A 25,019-nucleotide genomic window follows, 5' to 3' on the forward strand; every position below is an offset into this window, starting at 1 on the left:
TCTGTGGTTACTTCAAGGACAAAACTATTCTGCCCAGATGTCAGTGATTCTTTCTTTATATTCCTTCTAGAAACATCTAAAACTTTACTGTGTTAATACTAGAATATCCAGGCCTATTCTCTGCCTTTCACAAGAGCAAAGGTCTCAAAGACTGCTAAAAACCTTGGATAGAAGAAAGCTCTTCAGACTGCCTTCCGTCTTCAATGCTCAGAGCATGGACTTGGCTTCTACCCGTGTTGGGGTGGTATTATAATCCGTATCCTTGTAACATTGTTGCAGAAATGGATTTCCATAGTGAAAATTTTCAGCCTTAATTCACATTCTGTGGATTTATAACTGCATTGTGGGTTAGTTTTCATTGTATTTTTTTTTCTATTTGACCCATGTGCTTTATTCACATCAACACTAGAGTTCCTCTCCTTAATACTCTCTCTTAGAGTGAGTGAATGTGCGTGTGTGTTAGGGAGCTGAGTCTATTTCCTCTATGTGCTGTTTGTAAGAGTCGCTAGTTTCCACCCACCAGCTCATGGAGAACTGAGAATTGGTAATAGAGCCTGAAGAGGGGGAGGGCTACTACTACTGCAGAATACAAGTGATATAATGGCCATATATAGTTTTACTCTTGATGTACTGACACATGACAATTTTTATTTGGAAAGGTTAGCTATACTTTAAGGACTGTTCTGGGCTAAATATATTATTGAGCTATCGTAAAGAATGGTCACCAGTATCAGATCAGTGAGAGTCTGACACCAGTCACCCCCACTCATCAGCTGTCAGAGAATAGAACAGGAAGCAGACAGCTCTGTTCTCTGTGTAGTGGAGAAACTGAAGTGAACAGGAGCTGAACAGCTATAGGTAGGGTTGTTAGGCATCAAGCCTTCACTGATTATAGTATTAATGAGGATAGGCCATAGAATTCCTGCATAATCCCTAAAAAGAGGACCTTTCATTACTTGGGCCACATGTGGTTTTATATACCGCTAGAAAGCCAACAGTGCGCTTATATTTTATTTCACCTAGGATCCATCCGTCTTGTGTGTGTATATACTGTATAGTAACATTCGTATTGTTTATGTTTCATACCAGTATTGGGAAATATCTATCATGCTAGTTTTCAAACCTTCCCTTTAAAACACAAAAAGGTATTTAACCCGACTAACACCACTTTTAGTCTATCCACAGGATAGCGGCATACATATGTTCGCTAGCTTTTTGACCACTACAACAATTGTAATCCCAGAATCCCCTGCTTGATCCGAGCACTGATGTGCATTCATGACCACCCTTCCATTTACTACTATGTATACTAGTATGCTCCTTCTCCCCCATAGAAGTGAATTGATCTGTTTTTAGGCATCCTCACACAGTGAACTCTATAAACCCCCATTCTCAATATGTTGTGGTCTCGGCAACCAGAGCCACGGTGATGAAATACTTCCTATCCTGTGGACAGGGAATTATAGTTGTTTGAAGATTAACCCTTTTACAGGTAAAAATGAGAAGCTTCCATATTTCTGTATAGCCTCTACTTTTCATTGTGTAGTCATATGTAGGTGTTCTTTAATAAATTTCCCCCAAAATTACTCAGTATTTTTCATTGATTTGAAGCCCTAAGCTGGATGCCACATCTCCGACACTCTTTTATTAGTGGTCTGACTATTTTGTTTCTTTTCTTTTCTAAGGTTGTGATGGGAGAAAGTGAATTGAAGGCTGCTGACAGTAACGCTAACCTGTTGGTAAACCCCAGGCTCTCTTTATCTGTGGAGAATGACAAGAAAGAACTACCCAATTCTCGGTGTCTAGAGAAAGTACAAAGCACAAACATTGAAGACAACATGATGTCAAACTTCTTAGTGAAAACATCCCGAGAGGAAACCCCAGGAAGAGAAGACACCAGACTAGGGCCACCGGACGGTCAACAAGATCCAGGAAGTGAGAATAATAAAGAGAAAGCACTAGGTATGAAAGTAATGATTAGAAAAACTCCTTCAACGTGCACCATTGAAAATCTGTATGGGAAGAAAGGCACGCTGCAGATTATATACTTTAGTTTTAAAATCTGCAGTAATTTAAAATGGTTGCAAATTCCTGTTAAAGTGGTTGTCCAGGAAAAACTTTTTTTTTTTTTCTCTGTAGTCTGGGGAACATGGGAACCAGGTCACTGGCTTGTTCTGGCGGAAGTCCCCATGGCACATGACCTCTGAAGCAAATATGTGGCCTAAGGAAAGGTAATGGTATGTCACTCCCTTCCTCAGGCCGCTGATTGGTCTTAATGGTCATGTGCAGTAGGGACTTGCATCGGAACAAGCCGTGGGACCAGACAGGTAAGTTACTGTTTTGGGGTGTTTTTTGTTTTTTTCACCTTTATTCAGGACAAACCCTCTAAACTTTAATCTCTTTCCACTGCAGCCATTTTTTTGTTTTTTATTCCCCACTTTTTAAAAGCCTTAAGTTTATTTTTCCATTTACAGAGCCATATGAGAGATTGCTTTTGGAAAGGCAAATTATACTTTATAACTTGGTTTTTCGAATAAAAACACAGTTGCTCATTTTTCTTTTTACGGCATTCACTGTTTAGTTCTGGCTGTATGTTTAGGGTCATTGTCTTGCTGGAAGGTGAATCTCCTTCTCAGTATCAAGTCTTTTGCAGATTCATCCAGTCTTTCTTCCAGGATTGCCCTGTATATAGCTCCATCCATCTTCCCATAAACTCTGACCAGCTTCTCTAGCCTTACTGAAGAAAAGTCTCCCCCAGCGCGATGCTGCCACCACCATACTGTATTTCACAATGGGGATGGTGTGTTCAGGGTGATGAGCAGTGTTACTTTTCTGCCACACATAGTGCTTTGCATTTACACCAAAAAGTTAAACTTTGGTTTCTTCTAACCAGAGCACCTTCTTTCACATTTGCTGTGTCCCCTATATGGTTGTGGCAAAACTGTAAATAGCATTTATGTCTTTATTTCATCAATAGTTTTCTTCTTGCCACTCTTCCATAGAGGCCACATTTGTGGAATGCACGACTTATAGTTATCCTGTGGACAGAGTCTCCCACTTGATCTGTGGATTTCTGCAGCTCCTCCAGAGTGACCATGAACCTCTTGGCTGCTCTCCTTGCTTGATCTATTAGTTTAGGTGGACAGCCATGTCTTGGTAGGTTTGCAGTTGTAGAATGTTTTTTCCATTTATGGATGATGGATTGAACAGTGCTCCTTGGGATACTCAAAGCTTGGGATATGTTTTTTTATATCCTAACTCTCCTTTAAACTTCTCCACAACTTTATCTCTGACCTGTCTGGTGAGTTCCTTGGTCTTCATGATGTGATTTGTTCACTAGAGTTCACAGAACAGGTGTATTTATACTGAGACTAAATTACACACAGACGGATTCTATTAACTAATTAAGAGACTTCTAAAGGTAAATAATTGCACTGGATTTTATTTAGTTGTATCGGAGTACAAGGGGCTGAATACTTTTGCACATCACACTTTTCAGATTGTTATTTGATTAGAATTTTGTGAACCATGTATCATTTTCATTCCACTTCACAATTATCTTCTACTTTGTGTTGGTCTATCGCTTAAAATCTCAATAAAATACATTTGTTTGTGGTTGTAAGGTGACAAAGTGTGAAAAAGTTCAAGGGTTATGAATACTTTTGCAAGCCCCTGTAACTATGTTTGCAATGGAGAAAAAAAAGTAGTATTCATACTATGAGGTATTCCAAAAGTGATTCTTATCTGCTTGGCCCACAGGTAAAGAAGTGCTACTTCTGATGCAGGCTTTGAACACGCTGCGGACTCCAGAAGAAAAACTGGCAGCACTCTGCAAGAAATACGCTGATCTTGTATGTATGACTGTATAGCTTGGGTTAACAGGTTTATGTTCCATATTGATTCTAGGAATTTATATTATATATATATATATATATATATATATATATATATATATATATATATATATATATATATTATATATGCTACATGGACGAAGTTTATTAATTATTAATTCTTGGTTGCGCAGATGTACCATCATGAGATCTTCATATACAAACATTAGCCCATTGACTGTCCCATTTCCACTGTCACTTTTTGTAATATATTCCTCTTGATAAAGCTATGCTATTTTAACACTTACATTGGGTTTCCCTCATCTGAAGTTCATCTTTCAGTCTGAATAGACACTTGCATTGGGCTCTGGAACAGTGTTCTCTACCATTGAGATTTTGGTTTTTGCTGACTGCTATCCAGGCCTTATTTCCCAAATGACATGAAGCTTGTCTTACAATGGATTTATTTTTCTGCCCCCTCCCATTTTCACACTGTAGCATTTCAAGTTGCAGCATGTATGTGACACAAGCAAAGAGCTTAATAGAGTTGTAACAAGCCTGTAAGCCTTTTCTCTTATTTTAGTTGGAAGAAAGCCGGAATTTCCAGAAACAGATGAAGATTTTGCAGAAGAAGCAGTCACAAGTGATAAAGGAGAAGGTTCACCTTCAGAGTGAGCACAGCAAAGCCATTCTAGCTCGTAGTAAGCTTGAATCCCTTTGCCGAGAGCTCCAGAGACACAACAAGACATTAAAGGTCAGCTTCAAGCTAAGTGAAAATATGCCACAATTCACACTCGCTGACATAATATCTTCTTACGAAGCAGGTTTATATGATGTGACCTAGAAGCTTTTCCTTCACACAGGCCATCCTCATAATAGAATTTGTGGTACGCATGCAGGTGTCTTTAAAATGTAGAACCACCAACAAAGTTATTCCATAACCACAGCATAGAAGATAATTGTTCAACCACTTGAACCCCCTACTATTTCCCAAATACCTTTGTTTGAATAAAGTGACAGTCACATATGCATCCTGCCAGCCCTTTCATCTCTATGGGACTGCTGAAGAGACGCCCAGAACAACATTCTGCTTTCTCTTGCAATCCCATAGCAACAAATAAAGCTGCAACACATATGTGCATCCTGTGCTCCATTTAATAGGGGGGACTCTGAACTCCCCTTCTCTTAACTAGTGGGGATCCCAGCTGTAGATAGGAGAGAACTTTCATTAAAGGGATCCTATCATTGGATACCCTTTTTTTCTGACGAACACGTCATGTAGGAATAGCCTTTAGATGTCTTCTCCGCTCCACCATTTGGTAGAAATCCGGGTTTTCTTCTGTATGCAAATGAGTTCTCTCGCAGCACTGGGGGCGGGCCCCAGAGCTCAAACAGCACTGGGGGCGTCCCCAATGCTGTGAGCGAACTCTCCAGCGACGCCTCGATCTTCTTCTGGAACGCCCTCTCCCTGTGTCTTCTTCCGTCCTGGCTTTCAATCTTCTAGGCCTCGGGCCGAGCTGACTGCGCATGCCCGGGCCACAAGAAAATGGCCGCTTACACCAGCTTACTGTGTAAGCGGCCATTTTCTTGTGGCCTGGGCCTCAGGCTGCACCGACTCCGCAAGCCCGGGCCAAAAGAAAATGGCCGCTTACACAGTAGGCTGGTGTAAGCAGCCATTTTCTTGTGGCTTGGGCATGCGCAGTGGTCTGGGCCGAGGCCTAGAAGATTGAAAGCCAGGACGGAATAAAACACAGGAAGAGGCCATTCCTGAAGAAGATGGAGGTGGCGCTGGAGAGTTCTTTTGCAGCATTGGGGACGCCCCCAGTGCTGTTTGAGCGCTGGGGCCCGCCCCCAGTGCTGCGAGAGAACTCCTTTGCATATCGAAGAAAACCAGGATTTCTACTGAACGGCGGTGCGGAGAAGACTTCTAAAAATAGGTGAAGAATAGCCTTTCTTAAGGCTATTCCTACGTGTTAGTCAGAAAAAAAGGGTATCCAATGATAGGATCCCTTTAATGGTAGAAATCCCTAAAATGATTAAACGTGTGTTTATTGGAAAGTGAGTCCATGAATGTGAACTGTTTTTAAAATGCAGGAGGACAATCTACATCAAGCACGTGAATATGAGGAAGAGCGCAAAGAAGCCACTGCACATTTTCAGATGACCTTGAATGAAATTCAAGCACAGATGGAACAACATGATGTCTACAATGCCAAGCTCCGCCAGGAGAACGTAGAACTGGGAGATAAGTTAAAGAAACTTATTGAACAGTATGCGCTACGTGAAGAGGTATTTTTATCTTGAACACTGTGTACAAAATTTTATTGAATGTAGGGAAATCTTAAGAGCGATACCTGTGAAGTATCAAAAATACTGCAATTCTGGTCCCCTTAACCCCTTCCCGCCGATAGCACTTTTTGACTTCCTGACCAAGCTCGATTTTTCAAAACTGACATGTGTCACTTTATGTGGCAATAACTTTGGAACGCTTTAACTTACCAAAGTGATTTTAAGATTGTTTTTTCGTAACACATTGTACTTCATGTTAGTGGTAAATTTTGGTTGATATGTTTTGTGTTTAATTATGAAAAAATTGGAAATTTGGTGGAAATTTTGAAAAATATGCATTTTATAAAGTTTAAATGATGTGCATTACATACAGATAGTCAGACCGCCAAAATTATATCATGAATCTCATGTCCCAGGTCTCTGCTTTATGTCGGCATCAAACTTTAGTCACCCTTTTAATTTTTACGGACATTATAAGATTTACAAGTGAAACAACAATATTCAAAATTTTCAAGAAATTTCCAAAACCCATTTTTTAAAGGGCCTAATCCAGTTATGAAGGCGTTTTGAAAGACCCTTGTATTAAAGCCCCCCATAAATCACCCCATTTTCAAAACTGCACCCCTTAAATAAGCCAAAACAACATATATCTAGTAATTTAACCCTATAAGTGCTTAACAGGAATTAATACAAAATGGAGGTGAAATTTTCAAATTTGAATTTATTTTACTAATATTTTCGTTTAGCCCTAGAATTTGCACATTCACAAGGGGTTACAGAAGAAAACGCATCCCACAATTTGTTAGGCAAGTTCTCCGGACTACCATAGTACCCCACTTGTGGGTGTAAACTAATATATGGACGCACAGCGAGACGCAGGAGGGAAGGCGCGCCAAAGAGCTTTTATTGGGCAGATCTGGGTGTGATCAGTTTCAGGAGCCATGTCGCATTTACAAAGCCCTTGAGGAGTCAAAACAGCGGAAACCTCTAGAAAGTGACCCCATTTTGAAAACCGCACCCCTCAAAGAATTTATCAAGTGATGTAGTGAGCATTAGTAACCCCGAAGTGAATGTGTAAGCTGTGCGGAGTAAATTGGGCACACCAAATCCCATTCTATTTTCCCACTAGCTCCTATGACACTGACGGGGAAGAGGGGCATTCTGGGGGGTCAGCGCTGGTGTCTTCTCTCTCATAAGCTCTAAATATGGGGTGTCCCCTGAAAACGCTCGCACCGCTTACACATTTCCTTCTAGTCGCAGCCACTTATGTCCTAATGATTTGGCGACTTTTGGGGTTTTTGTCTTCACATTGTACAAGGTAGATTTTTATTTTTATTTTCTGGCAATGTGGCCATATGAGGGCTTGGTGTTTGCGGTATTAGATGTACTTTTCAATGCCACCATTTTGGGGCCTGTAACTTATTGACTACATTTTATTAACTCTTTCTGGGTGGGATGTAAAAGGAAACATCAATTCTGGCATTGCTTTTTAGCATTTTTTTTTTCCCCGTGCAGAGTACAGCATAAGTAACATGTTACCTTTATTCTGCGGGTCGGTACGGTTACGGCGATACCTCATTTATATGATTTTTTTATGCGTTGCTATTTGTGCAGAATAGAATTCAATTCAGGGGAAAAAATCTATTGTTTTTGCATCGCCATCTTCTGAAAGGCATAACGTTTTTATTTTTCGCTAGACAGAGCTGGTTGAGGGCTTATTTTTTGCGGGAAGACCTCTTCTTTTTATTGGTACCATTTTGGTTTTCATCTGTCCATTTGATTACTTTTTATTGAACATTTTGTAAGGGAAAGGTGGTGAATAATCATTATTTTGTGCGGTTTTCTACGTTTTTTCTTTTATGACATTCGCCGTTCGGGTTAAATAATGTTTTAATTTTATTGTTCAGGTTATTACGGACGCGGCGATACCAAATATGTAATGTTTTTTTTCTATTTTTCTTTATTTTACATAATAAAACATTTTATATGGGGAAAATGGGATTTTTGGGGCTTTATTTATTTCTATTTTATTTTAAACTTATTTAAACTTTTTTATTTTTACTTTTTTGTAACTTTTTTTTTCTGTCCCCATGGGGAATTGAAGCAGTGATCGGCTGATCACTGCTTCAATAGAGATACGCTGCAATACACGTGTTACACGTGTATTGCAGTGTATAGGAAGCTGTCAGCCTGTGTAGACGCACAGGCTAACAGCTTCATTTACGGCAGGATCGGCCAGGCGCGAGGACGGGGTAAGTGAAGGGGCAGACCCGGGGTCACTGATCAGACCCCGGGCTGCCCCCTACGAACACCGGCACCCCCCGAAACCGGCGCGGGGGGTGCCGATCGGCACCATATGACTCTGTAACCCCGGAGGTGCCGGTGGTCATGTTGATCACCGGCATCTCAGGGGTTAACACCCGCGATCGGACCCGGTTCCGACCGCGGGTGTTACGGGGCATTGTCAGCCGTGTATTACGGCTGACACCCGCTGTGCATGGTGCGCACACAGTTTCTGTGTGCGCACCATGCATCCGCAGTAATAGTACGGCGGTTTGCGGGAAGCCCTTCCCAGCAGCGCCGTACTATTACGGCGAATGTCGGGAAGGGGTTAAATTCTATATTTAATGTATGCTGTAGTAGAAGAAAAGAACCTGCCAGTTCCCCTTTTGGTGCCATTCATTGCTGGAGAAAGGTGGTCACCAACAATCTGACAAATATCTTGAATCTTTATGTTCCCTAATAGCAGACCTCAGGGAATGGTCCAGAGACCAGAAAAGGTCTTCTGTGGATTCAGTTTAAGTTGCAATCTTTTCTTAATCTGTCGGCAGATTTTAATAGGCACTGTTGTTTCAGATATTGTAGGCACTTTATAGGAAACTCTGTAATGTATCAGACAGAAATGCCTCTTCTGTTCCTATCAGTCTGTTTTCTTGATCTCCCTCCCTTTACTTAAAGGGGTATTCCCATAACTCTTGTTCTGCAGCCTGCAGGCTCTGTGCTTTCTTCACTTCCTGGTTTTCTCAGCACATTGGTGGGCGGGGTTTCACTTGCTCTGCTATGTTTGCAGTCAGTAATGAGGGATTGGTTGTAAATGCATTACCACAGTATAAAGCTGGTGTGGAAACTGATGTAGCAGAGCTGGATTTGAGTCAGCTTGCATTACATACAGTGGTAAAAGACTCCTTATCTCAGCCCTTATCAGCCAAATTCAATTAAACCGGCTGATAAGTGGAAAAGCTGAAGGTAGACAGCTCAGAAATCTTGGAGCTCTCACCTCTCCCCTCCCCTATCTGAGGAGCTCCGTTGTTTGGCAGACATACACAGCTCAGATCTGCTCCCAGCACTCAGCCCCTCCCTCCCCCTGAGAGCAGGCAGCTACTTCACTTGGGAACTGAGCAGATAAGCCCAGTGGCCATAGAAACACAATGTCAACAATGAAGTGAATAAATGAAGATAGCAGCCAAACAAAACAGTTTTGATAAAGCAATGTATTTAGGAAAAGTCTTAAATCCACACAAACTAGCAGTATAGATAGGATGCTTTTCATGGGACAAGCCCGTTAAGGGCCTTTCATTGTAGATCACATGACCCAGATTGCTCATGTGTAGAAGCCTATGGAGAGGTGAGGAAGAAAGTGAACAGGCTTAGGTTGATACTGGAGTGAATATGAGCCTTCTATCACAAACAAAGCACTTTACTCACATTAGTACATGTCAGTAGTTTTATATATATATATATATATATATATATATATATATATATATATATATATATATATATATACACACACTCACCGGCCACTTTATTAGGTACACCATGCTAGTAACGGGTTGGACCCCCTTTTGCCTTCAGAACTGCCTCAATTCTTCGTGGCATAGATTCAACAAGGTGCTGGAAGCATTCCTCAGAGATTTTGGTCCATATTGACATGATGGCATCACACAGTTGCCGCAGATTTGTCGGCTGCACATCCATGATGCGAATCTCCCGTTCCACCACATCCCAAAGATGCTCTATTGGATTGAGATCTGGTGACTGTGGAGGCCATTGGAGTACTGTGAACTCATTGTCATGTTCAAGAAACCAGTCTGAGATGATTCCAGCTTTATGACATGGCGCATTATCCTGCTGAAAGTAGCCATCAGATGTTGGGTACATTGTGGTCATAAAGGGATGGACATGGTCAGCAACAATACTCAGGTAGGCTTTGGCGTTGCAAAGATGCTCAATTGGTACCAAGGGGCCCAAAGAGTGCCAAGAAAATATTCCCCACACCATGACACCACCAGCCTGAACCGTTGATACAAGGCAGGATGGATCCATGCTTTCATGTTGTTGACGCCAAATTCTGACCCTACCATCCGAATGTCGCAGCAGAAATCGAGACTCATCAGACCAGGCAACGTTTTTCCAATCTTCAATTGTCCAATTTCGATGAGCTTGTGCAAATTGTAGCCTCAGTTTCCTGTTCTTAGCTGAAAGGAGTGGCACCCGGTGTGGTCTTCTGCTGCTGTAGCCCATCTGCCTCAAAGTTCGACGTACTGTGCGTTCAGAGATGCTCTTCTGGCTACCTTGGTTGTAACGGGTGGCTATTTGAGTCACTGTTGCCTTTCTATCAGCTCGAACCAGTCTGGCCATTCTCCTCTGGCATCAACAACGCATATTTCCGCCCACAGAACTGCCACTCACTGGATGTTTTTTCTTTTTCGGACCATTCTCTGTAAACCCTAGAGATGGTTGTGCGTGAAAATCCCAGTAGATCAGCAGTTTCTGAAATACTCAGACCAGCCCTTCTGGCACCAACAACCATGCCACGTTCAAAGGCACTCAAATCACCTTTCTTCCCCATACTGATGCTCGGTTTGAATTGCAGGAGATTGTCTTGACCATGTCTACATGCCTAAATGCACTGAGTTGCCGCCATGTGATTGGCTGATTAGAAATTAAGTGTTTACGAGCAGTTGGACAGGTGTACCTAATAAAGTGGCCGGTGAGTGTATATATCCTGCATAATCCTGGGGCCATTTGAGTGAGAAAGAGAAAGTTATAGAGCAGATTCTCCTATACTTACTTTATGCAGTGTATGGCAGCTAGTCTCCACCCACCAGTTTATAGAGAGCTACAGATGAGAGAGAGAGAGAGAGAGTCTGCAGATGGGAAAACTACTAAAACTGTAGAGTATAAGTTATATAATGGCCAAAAATAGTGCTGTCCCTTGTGTGTACACAAGTTACAGCTTTGCCGGAAAAGTGAAATGAAACGACCGATCTGCTTTAAGCCAGTCATAAATGAGTACAGTAGCTGCAAGCTATCCCTTCTGAATCCTCCATGAACATGTGTACTGCATATATCTCACGGAGGCACAAATGGGATTGCCCATGGAATGGAATCATGGGAATTTTCTAGCAATTTTTAGATTTTTTTTTCATTTTCTGTTCAAATACTTTATCCATATTTTTAATGTTTTTTTAATTCTTTAATGATTTTACATAAATGTATTTGTTCATTATATTATACATTTATTAACTGAAAATATTCTCATATGTTTGGGCTGGGCATTTAATCGAAAAATAACAGATATCAAAAGTCAGCTCCATTATTTGTGAACTTGCTCACATTGATTTTCAATTATTTTGCAACCCTGCCATCCTTTCTGACACTGTCATTGGCTAAAGGATATGTCACTAATCTGTACACTACCCAATCTGGATCTGTGAATAACCCAAACCAAAATTCAGTGGTTTGGTGTGGCATATAAAATGAAATGTCCTAAAAGAATTATTCATTAATCCTAATTGAGGTAAAGTGTTCAATTAATCCTGATTTTGACTTGAGTCATAATTGCCCAGCCCTATCATCCGTATCTTCCTGGCAGAACTAGGAAGTGAAAGGTTCATTTTGCTGGTTTACTTGATTATAAAATGGTCATTAAAGTATTGATTTTTTTTTTTATATTCTTGTTTTTCTCTAGCACATTGACAAAGTTTTTAAACATAAGGAACTCCAACAACAACTAATTGATGCTAAACTTCAGCAGACAACTCAGCTTATGAAGGAAGCAGAGGAGCGACACCAGCGTGAAAGAGAATTTGTAAGTGCCAAGGCTAGGTACATGGGTTCTGTACCTCTTGCATGTACGACAATGTGATCTTTGAGCTCAGGTTTTGCGGTGGGTGGGGTATGAAACTTTGGGTTGTTGTTTTGACATGTCACAGAAAGGAGTTAGTAAAACTTAACTTAATGACGTATCTACTTAGAAAACAAAGAAACTTTTAAAATCAGTGGGCTCATATATCACACACAAATAATATGATTAGTCTAAGGCGGGGTATTCTGTGTTCGGAGTATCACCGGGGAGTGATCTCCTCCGATACAAGTCCACACTGATTTTCTAGACTATGTAATATCCAAATAGAACAATTTGCACTTCAATACTACTCCAATAGGACTCAATGGTAAATTATCTGTTAGTACCTAGTGCAGATATCTCAGCTGCTTAAAACCTGCAGTGTGGATTTAAATTAGAGCGGATCACTCCCCCACTAATAGTCTGTTCATAAAATACACCGCCTCACCCTGATAATATTTTGTGTGATTTTAGAGGTTTCTTTTTTTATATGTAGATATCATTAAAGTGAAGTTTTAGTTCCTCTTTTCTGTCACAGTCCTCTTTGACAAGTAACTCTCCCACTATGAAAGTGATGTTTTGACATGGATTGAAATGTGGCCTTGCTAAGCCAGTGCATACCCTGAAACACTTATTCCCGTTCATTGTCTGTGCTGTGTTTTTATAGTCTTAAAATTTACTTTAAAAGCAAATTTTCTAAGGATCAAAAGTTGTTGCAGGTGATGTGCTGCAGTTAAAGCGAGTTTTATTTTCTTCAGAAGTACAAGATATGGAGTAGTTTTGTGTATCCATAATAGACAGCCATATCCCCCTTTTCTGAATAGCATACAGTGTGCATTTCTTTATGAATGGTAACTTGATATATGTGGGAATACTGAGCAGATTGAATGCGGCCTGGTTTCTGGGACATCACAACATTAAATGGCTTCTGTTACTTTTTTAGTTGTTGAATGAGGCCACTGAAACCAGACAAAAATTTGAGGAGCTGAAGCAGCAAGAGAGTCAGTTAAAGCAGCAGGTAAGTAAAAGATAATTTGTTCTCCTCACATGCCTTTATGGGTATGAAAATTTTTACCTTTTGTCTCAGCTTATATGGTCCTAATCGCTACAATATACTGCAAATGTTGTATGTGGGTAAATTTCCCCCCCCCCATAGTACCACTACTATGCTAGATAAACTTCTTAATTAACCCCAACCCTACACATGACATAATAGCATGTCTTGTTATCATGCAGGTGGTATGGAGAGTTAAGCCATCACCATTCACTGCGGATGCCAGCTGCAGACACCTGTCGCCAACAGCCGCAATGGGTTTCTGAACCGACTGTAACTGTTAACCCCTTTAAAGATGCATTAGTATGTTGTAACAATGACATCTAAAAAGCAGTGGTGATTGGTTACTTTGACATCCGGGAGCCTGTAAAGTAAGGATCTTACATCGTTCTATTGCAGTTTACTCTTTGAGCAATCAAACTAACTATGGTTCAGATACCCAAGGGGAACTACAGTATGTGCCAAAAACTGAGTACACCGCTCACATTTCTGTAACTATTTTATTATATATTTTCACGGGACAACACTGAATATATGACACATTTATACAATGTAAAGTAGCCAGTGTACTTTTTGTATAATAGTGTAAGTTTGTTGTGCCATCAAAATCACTCAACACACAGAAATGTCGAAACCCCTGGTGTCAATAGTTTGTGTGGCTACCATTATTTTCCAGCACTTCCTTAACCCCTTCCCGACATGTGCCGTAATAGTACGGCGCGTGTCGGGTCTGTAACTATGGCGACCGCCCGGCCGTCATAGCCGCCGGGTGTCTACTGCTTTAAGCAGTAGACAACCGGCTCTAATGCCTCCGATCGGTACCCGGACCGATCGGAGGCATTAACCCCTCCGGCGCTGCTGTCAAAGGCGCCATCTTCCCGGCGGCGCATGGGCGCCGCCATTTTGGCAGGGATCGCCGGCTCCTGGAGCATGCTCCAGGGCCGACCCCCCGTTGCCATGACAGCCGGGAGCCTTGTTAAGGGCTCCCAGCCAGTCTGCAAATTCTCTCTTTTGCAGGCTGGTGTATACAGCCTGCAAAAGAGATGATGCTTTTTTGCAATGCATTGCAATGCATTAGCATTGTAATGCATTGCATTAGTGATCAGACCCCCTGGGGTTCAACACCCCTAGGGGGTCTAATAAATGCAAAGAAAAAATAAAAAAAAAGTAAAAAAAAAATATTAAAAGTTCAAATCACCCCCCTTTCCCTAGAACAGATATAAAAGTAGTTAAAAACTGTGAAACATATACATGTTAGGTATCCCCGCGTCCGAAATCGCCCGCTCTACAAATCTATAAAAATATTTTTCCTGTTCGGTAAACGCCGTAGCAGGAAAAATAGTCAAAAGTGCCAAACCGCCGTTTTTTCACTGTTTTAATTCTGATAAAAATTTGAATAAAAAGTGATCAAAGCAATAACATTTCCCGAAAATGGTAGAACTAAAAAGTACACCCGGCCCCGCAAAAAAAGACGCCCTATGCATCCCCGTACACCTATGTATAAAAAAGTTACGGCCGTCGGAATATGGCGACTTTTAGAAAAAAAAAATTTTAACACCGTTTTGGAATTTTTTTTAGGGGTCAAAATGTAAATAAAACCATATAAATTTGGTATCCCTGGAACCGTACCGAAACACAGAATATAGGGGACATGTCATTTTGGCTGCACAGTGAACGCCGTAAAACCAAAGCCCGTAAGAAAGTCGCAGAAATGCATTTTTTCTTCAAATCCACCCCATTCTGAATTTTTTTCCTGCTTCCCAGTACATTATATAGAATAATTAATGGTGGCATCATGAAGAAAAATTTGTCCCGCAAAAATTAAGACCTCATATGACTCTGGGAGCGGAGAAATAAAAAAGTTATGGGGTTTAGAAGGAGGGGAGTCAAAAACGAAAAACGAAAATCAAAAAATGCCATCGGCGGGAAGGGGTTAAAGAGGACCTTTCATCACTTGGGGCACATGCGGTTTTATATACTGCTAGAAAGCCGACAGTGCGCTGAACTCAGTGCACTATTGGCTTTCATGTTCTGTGCCCCGGGTAGAGAGCTATTGGTGCCGCTACCGCAGCAGTTCACCGTCAGAAGGGCGTTCCTGTCAGGAACACCCTTCCTCACAGCAGCACCTATAGTGCTGTACTGTAAAAGCAAAGCAGTGAGGAACGCCTCCTCCCACTCCTCATAGTACTTGTCCATAGATGAGGACTGGGGGGTAGGGGGGGGGCGTTCCTCACTACTCTCACAGTACAGCGCTACAGGTGCTTTCTAGCGGTATATAAAACCACATGTGCCCCAAGTGATGAAAGGTCCTCTTTAACTCTCTTGGGCATGGAGTTCACTAGAATGTCACAGGTTGCCACTGAAATCTTCTTCCACGCCTACATAACGACATCACGGAGTTGGTGGTTGTTAGAGACCATGCGCTCCTCCATCTGACACCCCCACCCCCTCCCTTTTAACCTTTGCAGCAAACCTGTTAGCAGTCATACATCTATTTTGCAGAGACAACCTCTGGATTTGACGCTGAGCACTGGTACTCAACTTTTTTTAGTCAACTATGGCGAGACCTGCTCAGAGTTGAACCTGTCTTGTTAAACTGCTGTAGGGTTTTGTCCACTGTGCTGCAGTTTAGTTTCAGGGTGCTGGCAATTTTTTCAGTTCCCCAGAAAATTCTTTGCCATGATGTGCCATATTGAACTTCCATGACCAGTATGAGAGAATGCGATCAGACCTTGTAACACTTAGGAGTCACATGACACTAGGGAGGAAAAATGGTTAATTGAGTGCAACTTGTCCATTTTCACTTAGGGGTGTACTCTCTTTTGTTGTCAGGGGTTCAGACATCAATGGCACAACAAATTTACAGTTATACAAGTTGTACACAGACTACTTTTCATTGTTTATAGAGTAATATCTTGTTGTCCCATGAACATACATAATGAAATGATAACAAAAATGTGAGGGGTATACTCATTTTTGTGAGAAACTGTAAAGATTTAGTTAAAAATTGTTGTAAAAAAAAAAAAAAAAAAAGTAGGAAAATTTAAAATGATCTTCTTATACGAAAATATATATAAAAAACTAATGAATATAAATGAATTAAGCATTTTTGTGTCCTTAAATGCCAGAACTGAAAAAATATGTATCCCACACGGGGAACACTAACGGGGAAGAAATGAAAGGGCCAAACTAATGTTTTGGTTTTTTTTTCCCCCCAACAGAATATAGGTAATGTGTCATTACCACAATGAATTCCATAAAATGAAACCTGCACATTGTAGATAACATTAAATGGTACAATTTGTTCCACAAAAAATAAACCTTTATAAGGAAAGTTAAAGGGACTGTCAGGAAGTTAAATTTACCTTTTTTCTTCCGGGTCATGTGATCAGAACTAGTCTCTGACCCCTGGGTTGCTCTGCCCCCATCCTCCTGATTTTACAGGTAAATTACCTGTGCTGTGGGGGCTAGTTAACTCTAGTAAAGCCAAGTGCCACAGAAAACCAGAGTGCTACCTGTGCAAACAGGAGAAGAGTAAGGGGATAGAACCATCCAGGGAGTCAGGGGCTGATATGTATGTGACCCAGGGTAGGAACCAGGCTACAGCCCCTCAGGTCCAGCATTTGAGTAAAGAAGGTAAATTTAACTCGCCAGTCAGGGAGCAAAAACTGAAACGTAAAAATGAAAAGTAGCTGCGACCAAAAGCTGTTTTAAAACCTTTTTTGTAATCTTTTATTTTTCAGGATAAGTATTTATCTTGTGAAGGTTCAGGCCTTTATGCATGTGGCAAAATGATTAGTGTTGTTCTTTTTTATGTCCAATTACTGCAAAGCTCAGCATGCAGTTATGTCTTAGGCAGGTATGTAAATGATTTCAGTTGTGGATAGACACAAGAGAGGGTATATAATTATTATCATTATTATTATTATATGTTAACTGAGCACTGACTGGATATACACAGCGTAAAACCAGTACGAAACTAAAGTAAAACAATCTCTTATTTCAGCTGTCTCTTTACATGGACAAGTTTGAGGAGTTTCAGACCACAATGGCAAAAAGTAATGAGCTTTTCACAACATTTCGTCAAGAAATGGAAAAGGTTTGTTTCAGTTTTTATGCTTTTCAATGCTTATAATAAGATATTAGAGTATCCCCCCAAAGGCTAACAGGTTTCTGTTAGCTTGAGTTTTATAAGTAAATGTTGATATATTATACTATCAAACTGTAGCTTAGATTTCTGTTCAGCAGATCACCTAATTTAGCTACACTTACACATGCAAGTTTTCAAAGTTTTGGAAGCCAAAAAAACTTTTCTCTCTTTTATACTTTTCTCTGTTTAGATCTGCACTAGGTTTTGGTTTCAAAACTGCGTCAACAAGACCAAAACGTTTTAAAAGGGACGAGTGTTTCACCTTTTCAGTCAATGATAGCTGGCAAAAAAGGCAAAACATCTGTCACTTCAAAAAACAAATGTTTTTTTTTTTTTTTATCAAATGCTTTTTTTTTTTTTTTAAAAGAAACCACTCTAGGGCCAGAAATGCTGCAGGAAAAATCGCTGCGTTTTACAGTATCCGCAAAGTGGATGGGATTCAGGTGAATCCCATGCCCACTTTGCGTTTCAAACCGCAGCATGAACACCAGCACAGTTTTGGAAATTGCAGCATGTCAATTATAGCTATGGAAACAGCGGCGGCTTTCCCATAGATATAATGGTAACAGAAAGTCCAGGGCGCTGCATTCCCGCCGCAGTTTTTCCCACAGCACTTTAGCACTGCGTATCGTCCTGTCGTGCCTTACACTAAGGGTGTATTTGTCTTTGTACTTGTTATAACACATGCATTTCTTGAACCCATGTGTTCTACATTCTAACTGATACTAGTAATTTTCCATTGGTGCAGAAAAAACAACACGTGTTAATGTGAGTAAAACCAGCTCGTGTTATAGTGCCAAGGCTGAGGGCCACACGCTGCAAGTTAGCCTTTAGAAATGCTATTCCACAAATACCTTTTGTATGTAAATCACCTCGGTAGTTAATGAATGAGCCCACTTTTATTCATATGCTAATGAGCTTCTAGCCAGCACAGGAAGTTCCCAGCAGCACTCGTCCCTGCTATTATCTCCTATGTGTGTATGCAAACAGGAAGCTGAGTCATCAGTGGCAGCAGCTTGTGCTGTATACACCCATAGGAAACAATAGCAGAGAGGGTGCACAATGCATCGTGCACCAGTCTAATTAGCATATGAATAAAAATGGACTTATTAAAAAAAACACTGAGGCGATTTACATACTAAAGGTAGGTGTAGAATAGCATTTCTAAAGGCTATGCAAGGACGTGATTAGTTAAAAATGACTTTTCCCAATGATAGAGCCCCTTTAAAAAAAAAAAAAAACACAAAGCCTAAACACACCATTAATGCATCCGTTCTGCTGCCATTCATCGGTAGTCCTGCTTCCTTTGGCGCAACATCAGCCTTAAATACAACAGACACCAGGACAAAACAGAAATTCTAGGGAGATTGTCATCGTTAGGAAAATAATAGTTTTAGTTAGGAATCCACTTCTTCTGAGGATAAAAGTTTAGGTAGGCATCAACCCCTCAGGGGACATGTACAATAATAGTATGGCACGGGCAGGAGTCTACAGAGGATTGCATGAGCACTGTCATTTATATCTGCAACTGGAGGGGACCATGATCAATGCAGATCTAGTACAAGGGGAAGGTAGGGATTCTTTTTTGATTGTGTCACTGGAAATACCTACATAGAATTACAAAGGCTGAGGCAAAGGCTACAAAGTACTTGCTTAGACACCAGAACTTTATTAAAAATCATCATAAATAATTCATACAAATCCCATACTAGGATTAAAAATAATACACATCAGAAAAAGGATTATGAAAAACACAATATTTTGTTTACATGTAATACAGTTTATTGATGGTTATAAAACAAGTAGTATATAGATATTGGGCATTACCATAACTTGAACATCATAATCTATAATTCTATTACAATCTTTAAGGTCATTAGAAAATGACATAAAAATAAAACAGTTACATGTAAAATGTTACAGCAAATTTATGTAAATTGTATAAACATATATTTACTCCAAAATATTGCAAAATTAAGGAACTTGTCCAAGCAAAACAAGGCCTTGTGCAGGTACATCGTTCAAAAATGAACATGTATATATCCCCCAGAATGCCGAGGCAAGTGTTTAAGGCTAAGGCCCCACTGAATTTAGCAAGTGGAAGAAGTATAAGAGCTTCCAATATACTTTCTATTTTTATTGAAGCCATTCTTGGCGTTGGCTCAAAAAAGCAGCAAAATCTGCAACAAAAAAAAGCAACTTTTCTCCAGCATGCGGCCTCAGCCTAATATCGTTTTCTTTCCTTAGATGACCAAGAAAATAAAGAAGCTGGAAAAAGAAACCGTTATCTGGCGTACCAAGTGGGAAAACAACAATAAAGCCCTACTACAGATGGCTGAAGAGGTGACTTGAGCTCTTACAAATGTCTTGTTAATGAACAGAATCTCTTCTTTCTAAGTGCCTTATATACGTTATATAGAATGTTATACAGAAATGGCTGTGTTTTTTGTCTGTACAAGAATAATTTACACAGGCTGCCCAGGAGACAGTTCAGCTCTATATATTGGCACATTTATCCACCTTCAGTCTATAAAGACCCATCTTGTAAGTGTTTTTTTTATGTTAGTATATTGCATCAGCTAGCCAACCACTAGGATCAAAGTGAAAGAAAAGGTGTATGCTTAATTAATGTATAAGCTAGAATTCACTATAAAGTATCCTTCCAGTTTTAGAAAACTTCTCACGCATCTCAGTGACCACTGAAACACAGGGCCAAAAGCATTCAGCTGAGTGGTGTATGTCTTTACCCAGGAGCATAACTAGCAAGGACTGGACCCCCCTTCAAACTTTTGACTTGCTGCCCCTGCACACAGTATAATGCCCCACAGTGGCCCCCGCACACAGTATAATGCCCCACAGTGGCCCCCGCACACAGTATAATGCCCCACAGTGGCCCCCGCACACAGTATAATGCCCCACAGTGGCCCCCGCACACAGTATAATGCCCCACAGTGGCCCCCGCACACAGTATAATGCCCCACAGTGGCCCCCGCACACAGTATAATGCCCCACAGTGACCCCTGCGCACAGTATACGGCTGCTACACCAGCATTTACACCACTGTCTTTACCTGTGTTGGTCTCTTCTCTGAGGCATGAGTGGAACCTTGTACAAACTTTGTACTTTCTACAAATCTAACCTTGCTTTTTAGAGGATCAGCCAAGCACAGCCAAAGAGAGGGAACAGGTTCTCGGCTAAGTTTTTCTTCCCCTTTTTTCTAAGCACTCGCTCTCACTGATCACAACTTCTGACATGTCACTTATATCCTGTCGAGAGAACTGAATTGAAAGTGTTAGGTTTAGGGCTGATAGTGTTGCACAAGTTTCAACTTTCTTATATAGTTTCTTTTCTATTCAGAAAACTGTTCGAGATAAGGAGCACAAAGCCCTGCAAATCAAGCTTGAACGTCTGGAGAAGCTTTGCCGGGCCCTCCAGACTGAGCGCAATGAGCTCAACAAGAAAATTGAGGTTCTTCAAGATCAGGTTCCCGTAATAGATGATATTGGTAATGTGTCAAATGAAGACTCATTAAAGACAAACCCAGCAGAGGAATCATCAGAGGCGATGAATGTTGTCACAGAGAGAAAAGATTCTGGAATCCAACCCATAACTCAGCCCCCAGTATCGGAGGAACAGAGTTCTGCGCAAAAGACTGTCTTAATGGGGCTAACGTCTGCCATAGATTTTGTTGATTAACAAACAGGCATTACACTGTTAAATACAGATACACAAACATATGTATATATGGAAAATATACATATATATATTTTGTGTATAACTTTGGTGGTGGTAATTTGTTTTGTGGTGACAAATTTCTTACTTTTTTCTACCATATCTGTATTTTCTTAGGACTACTGGAGTACATGTGGTACATAAAGCTTCCTAGCAATTTCATACAGTCTAATAGATTTTTGTCACATCCATTCTACTCTCTATAAGGGGGATGTGCATGTCCAGGCCCCAGCATTGAGTTGCATGTCTCTGTAGGTGACAGAGCAATCCATGTTTATTCATGATAGCAATTCTACGTTTGTCTTTTTTCTTTTCCATCTTTAGGTGAAAGACTAAAGGTCAGAAAAATTATAATATTTGCACAAACATTATGTTTCCCGACTGTTTGATGTCTCTTACTGCGCTGGTCCAGTCATGGAGTAATCCCAGAATATCCTATTACAGGAGTATCCCCATCTTGGATAGTTATAGTGTATCCACAGGGTACGCCATAAACATGATGGGTGCGGTCTGAGAAGTGGGATAATGGAGGGATGGCCATGAGTGCTTCGTTCTCTCCATGCACTTTTATGGGAGTTACAAAAATAAAAAGCAAAGCATGCATGAATCATTTATTTCATGGTCGACGGGTCTGAAAAATCCACATAGAATTGTAATCGGGGCTGCATAACTGCACAGCGGTTTCCTTCAATGTGGAAATATTACCTTGAAGTGATGGTCATGACATCCAGTTAGCGCGAGATCTTTATTGTAGTTTTTCGAAAAGCCATAGAGAAGACTTTCCCATAACAAAGAAGTGTTTTCAGAGACCTCCCCCCCACACACACACTATCTTTATATTAAAGGAGAATTTCCAGATTATCATTGATGTGTCTAAAAAATGTGAAATAATTGTAAATGTCCTCTAAATATCTTCTATATACTTATCAGAGGGCGTATGTGGCTGTTTCTGTGTTTTGGCTTCAGAATGTTGTCAATGCCTTCCATTGCTTAAGGCTAAGGTCCCACGTTACAGAAATGCAGCATTTTTTTTCTGAATATATTTAATATGGGAACAAAATTTTAAAAAAGTCAAATGCAGCAAAAACAAAATGAAAGTGCTGCAAAAAAAAAAGTCATGTGTTTCTGCTGCATCTTTATCCACAGTAGTGTTCGGTAGTCTGGGGCCTTAGCCTAGTACTGGAAAAACAATATATATTTTTGGATGCCAAGTGTATGGCCAGATTTCTATGCTGCCACCTTGTGGAGATTGATTCTAACTATAGATGAGACAAATTTAAGAGAGAGATTCTATATTAATAGATTTTTTTATCCTACATTTATAAACATTGCAAGAGGATATCAGATTTTCCAATGTTTTTCCATGGTATGAAATAATATATATGCACACACATACCCCTATATCTGCAGGGATTCCTTAAAGGGAAGTAGTCCAGTACAGAGCATCACTAAAACATACGTGTAGGTCAGCCATATTGCAGTATATACAGCATTTACTGTCACGCACTATTACTTTTCTTAGTTTTGACCTCCTATACCCCTAAATTGTGCATTGGGAAAAAGTTTCAAATGTCCCAATGTTTGCGAGTGAATAAAAGTTCATTTTCTCCTGTATACTTTGCTTTCATTAACAAACTGCAAATGAGCCACCAGCTGTCCACGGGGTGTTCCTTTATATCTGACATCAGTGGCAGCCTCTCCTACACCCCTAGACTCTTGATGGACATTTCCTGTGTTATCCAATGATAAGTTTGTAGGGGTCAAAACTGTTGACTCTATCACTTTATAAGTGCATGTTCATATAGTTCATTTCATATCAAATCTTTTTTTTTTTTTTTTCTCCCACAAAAAAAAGTTTGAAAACTATGCTTTCCAATCCAGATTCCCAATAAAGTCATTGAAATGTGGCATTTTATATTCGGATACAAATCTGTGTGGAACATGTGCTTTATAGTGTCAGAAAAACCGAATTCCTGTAAATATATATGTTTCTGTAAGTCAAGGTTGCCACTAGGGGGAGCAAACTGAAGATGGATTTATACAGCTAGCTTTGCGCATGCGCAGAAACAAGCTTTACAGATACAAACTTGTATCAAATAAACAGCTGGGGACCCTATTACATTATCGGTAAAGGGGGGGGGGTTGTTTTTTTATTATTTGGACATACAGGATTTTTGTACAATTGCAGGGTGTTATGTTATGTTCAGTATTACCAATCTGTCATCCCAAATTTGTTATAGCTTTTAATTCAAGAAAAACATGAATACTTTCGGTAACAGGGTACGACACAACCTTTTGAATTAATATTTGCTTGGGTTATCGTCTATTTTCTAGTGTATTTCTAAGTGCATATAGCATGAGTTGCTGTGCTCAGGAAAATATAGGGTTTCTTCTATCATTACAAGGTGAACACCTTTGCCAGTACTAAATGATGCCTTTTCATCACATGCAAAAACAAATGGTGTTATATGACATCACACTTGCGTCAAATTGAATGGTTGAAAAATGTCCTTGTCCTCCTTTGTGCACTGTGACTAGTGAAATGCATGCCTAAATGTATTCCTTGGAGATCCGCTGCTTTCATGACCTCATAAGTAGAGCAAGGGTGCCAAACTTACTCATTCTGTTTTGTTGTTCATACATTCCAAGGACTAAAAATGATACTGATGCTTTTCTAAAATTACCCATTTTTCCAAGTAGTGGCCAAAAAGAGTTCTCATCCATCCAGGGGATGGGTGATCAGTAGCTTTTTGATGGGTGTCTGACCTCTTGAACACCCACAGATCATGGGATCAGTGACCCCTGGGCTATATTTTACTATCTTAGGCAGTCCCGTAGACTTTGAATAGTGCAGTACAACACATGCCTAAGTAGCACTCCATTCATTTGGAGGAACATAAGACTCATTGCTTGTAATTGGTGAGGGTCCCACAAGTTACTAAGTGAAGATCAAACTCAAAATCTATGCCCTGGCACTAGTCTTTGCCTTTAGGGACCTGATGTGCTTGTGGAACAAATCAGTGTGATCTAGCAGTCCTTCCCTTCTACTGAGATAGTAAGAGCATAGGGTATGTAAAATATGTTGCAATGTAAGGGCTCGTTCACACGGGGCAAGAGGGGGCGGATTTTGGCGCTGAATCCTCCCCCTCAAAATAGAGGTCTATGCAGACTGCTAGCGGTTTTTTTTTCCACTAGCGGTTTGTTCCCGTGAGCTGCCCTTTCTTCAGGCGGATTCTGCGGCTAATTCAGCTGCAGCGTCCGCCTCGCGGCAGCACCCTCGGACTAGGCCCATTCTTTGGGCCTACTCCGGAGTGGGAAGCCGCAGCAGGCGCATTTTGGTCATATTCTGACGCGGCTTCCCGCGTCAAAATCAGGACCAAAATATGTGGTCCCGTGCCCTGTGTGAACGGGACCAAAGGCACTTTTTTCCTTATGCCTGGTGTACATTGACACCAATATATACTCAAAATAAATAAAAATCGGTACACCTCTTATTACCACTAATTTTTAGAACATGTTACAGACAATCTTCATATTTATTGGCCAGAGATCCTGCTCAGCAAGGGTTAATAAGTCAGGGCTTATATACTTTTAATCACGGGAAAACAACACAAGTAACTACTATACACACTTGCCTGAAATCTGTATGGCATATATCCCTTGTATCTTCCTACACATCTTTAGGGTGCATGCACGCTACGTAACGCCGGGCGTGTATGAGAGCCGTACACGCCGGCGTTACAGCAGGGCTGCCGAACACTTCCCATTCACTTCAATGGGAGCGCTCGTAAACGCCGCTGTTACGAGCGCTCCCATTGAAGTGAATGGGAA

At 40.6% G+C, this 25,019-nt stretch overlaps 1 protein-coding gene across 1 annotated transcript in view; it reads left to right on the forward strand.

Moving 5' to 3' along the window:
• The window catches only part of TXLNG (taxilin gamma), a 33,961-nt gene extending 9,578 nt beyond the window's left edge, over positions 1–24,383 (forward strand). Inside the window, exons 2-10 of the mRNA XM_075264831.1 lie at positions 1,686–1,962; positions 3,760–3,851; positions 4,417–4,587; positions 5,928–6,122; positions 12,097–12,216; positions 13,196–13,270; positions 17,313–17,405; positions 19,704–19,799; positions 20,814–24,383. Of these exons, the coding sequence (XP_075120932.1) occupies positions 1,686–1,962; positions 3,760–3,851; positions 4,417–4,587; positions 5,928–6,122; positions 12,097–12,216; positions 13,196–13,270; positions 17,313–17,405; positions 19,704–19,799; positions 20,814–21,152 (1,458 nt within the window). The 3' untranslated portion in view covers positions 21,153–24,383. The remainder of the gene's footprint in view (positions 1–1,685; positions 1,963–3,759; positions 3,852–4,416; positions 4,588–5,927; positions 6,123–12,096; positions 12,217–13,195; positions 13,271–17,312; positions 17,406–19,703; positions 19,800–20,813) is intronic.
• Positions 24,384–25,019: the final 636 nt, after the last annotated feature.

Source organism: Leptodactylus fuscus, chromosome 2 (assembly GCF_031893055.1).
Source record: "Leptodactylus fuscus isolate aLepFus1 chromosome 2, aLepFus1.hap2, whole genome shotgun sequence".
NCBI classification, from domain to species: Eukaryota; Metazoa; Chordata; class Amphibia; order Anura; family Leptodactylidae; genus Leptodactylus; species Leptodactylus fuscus.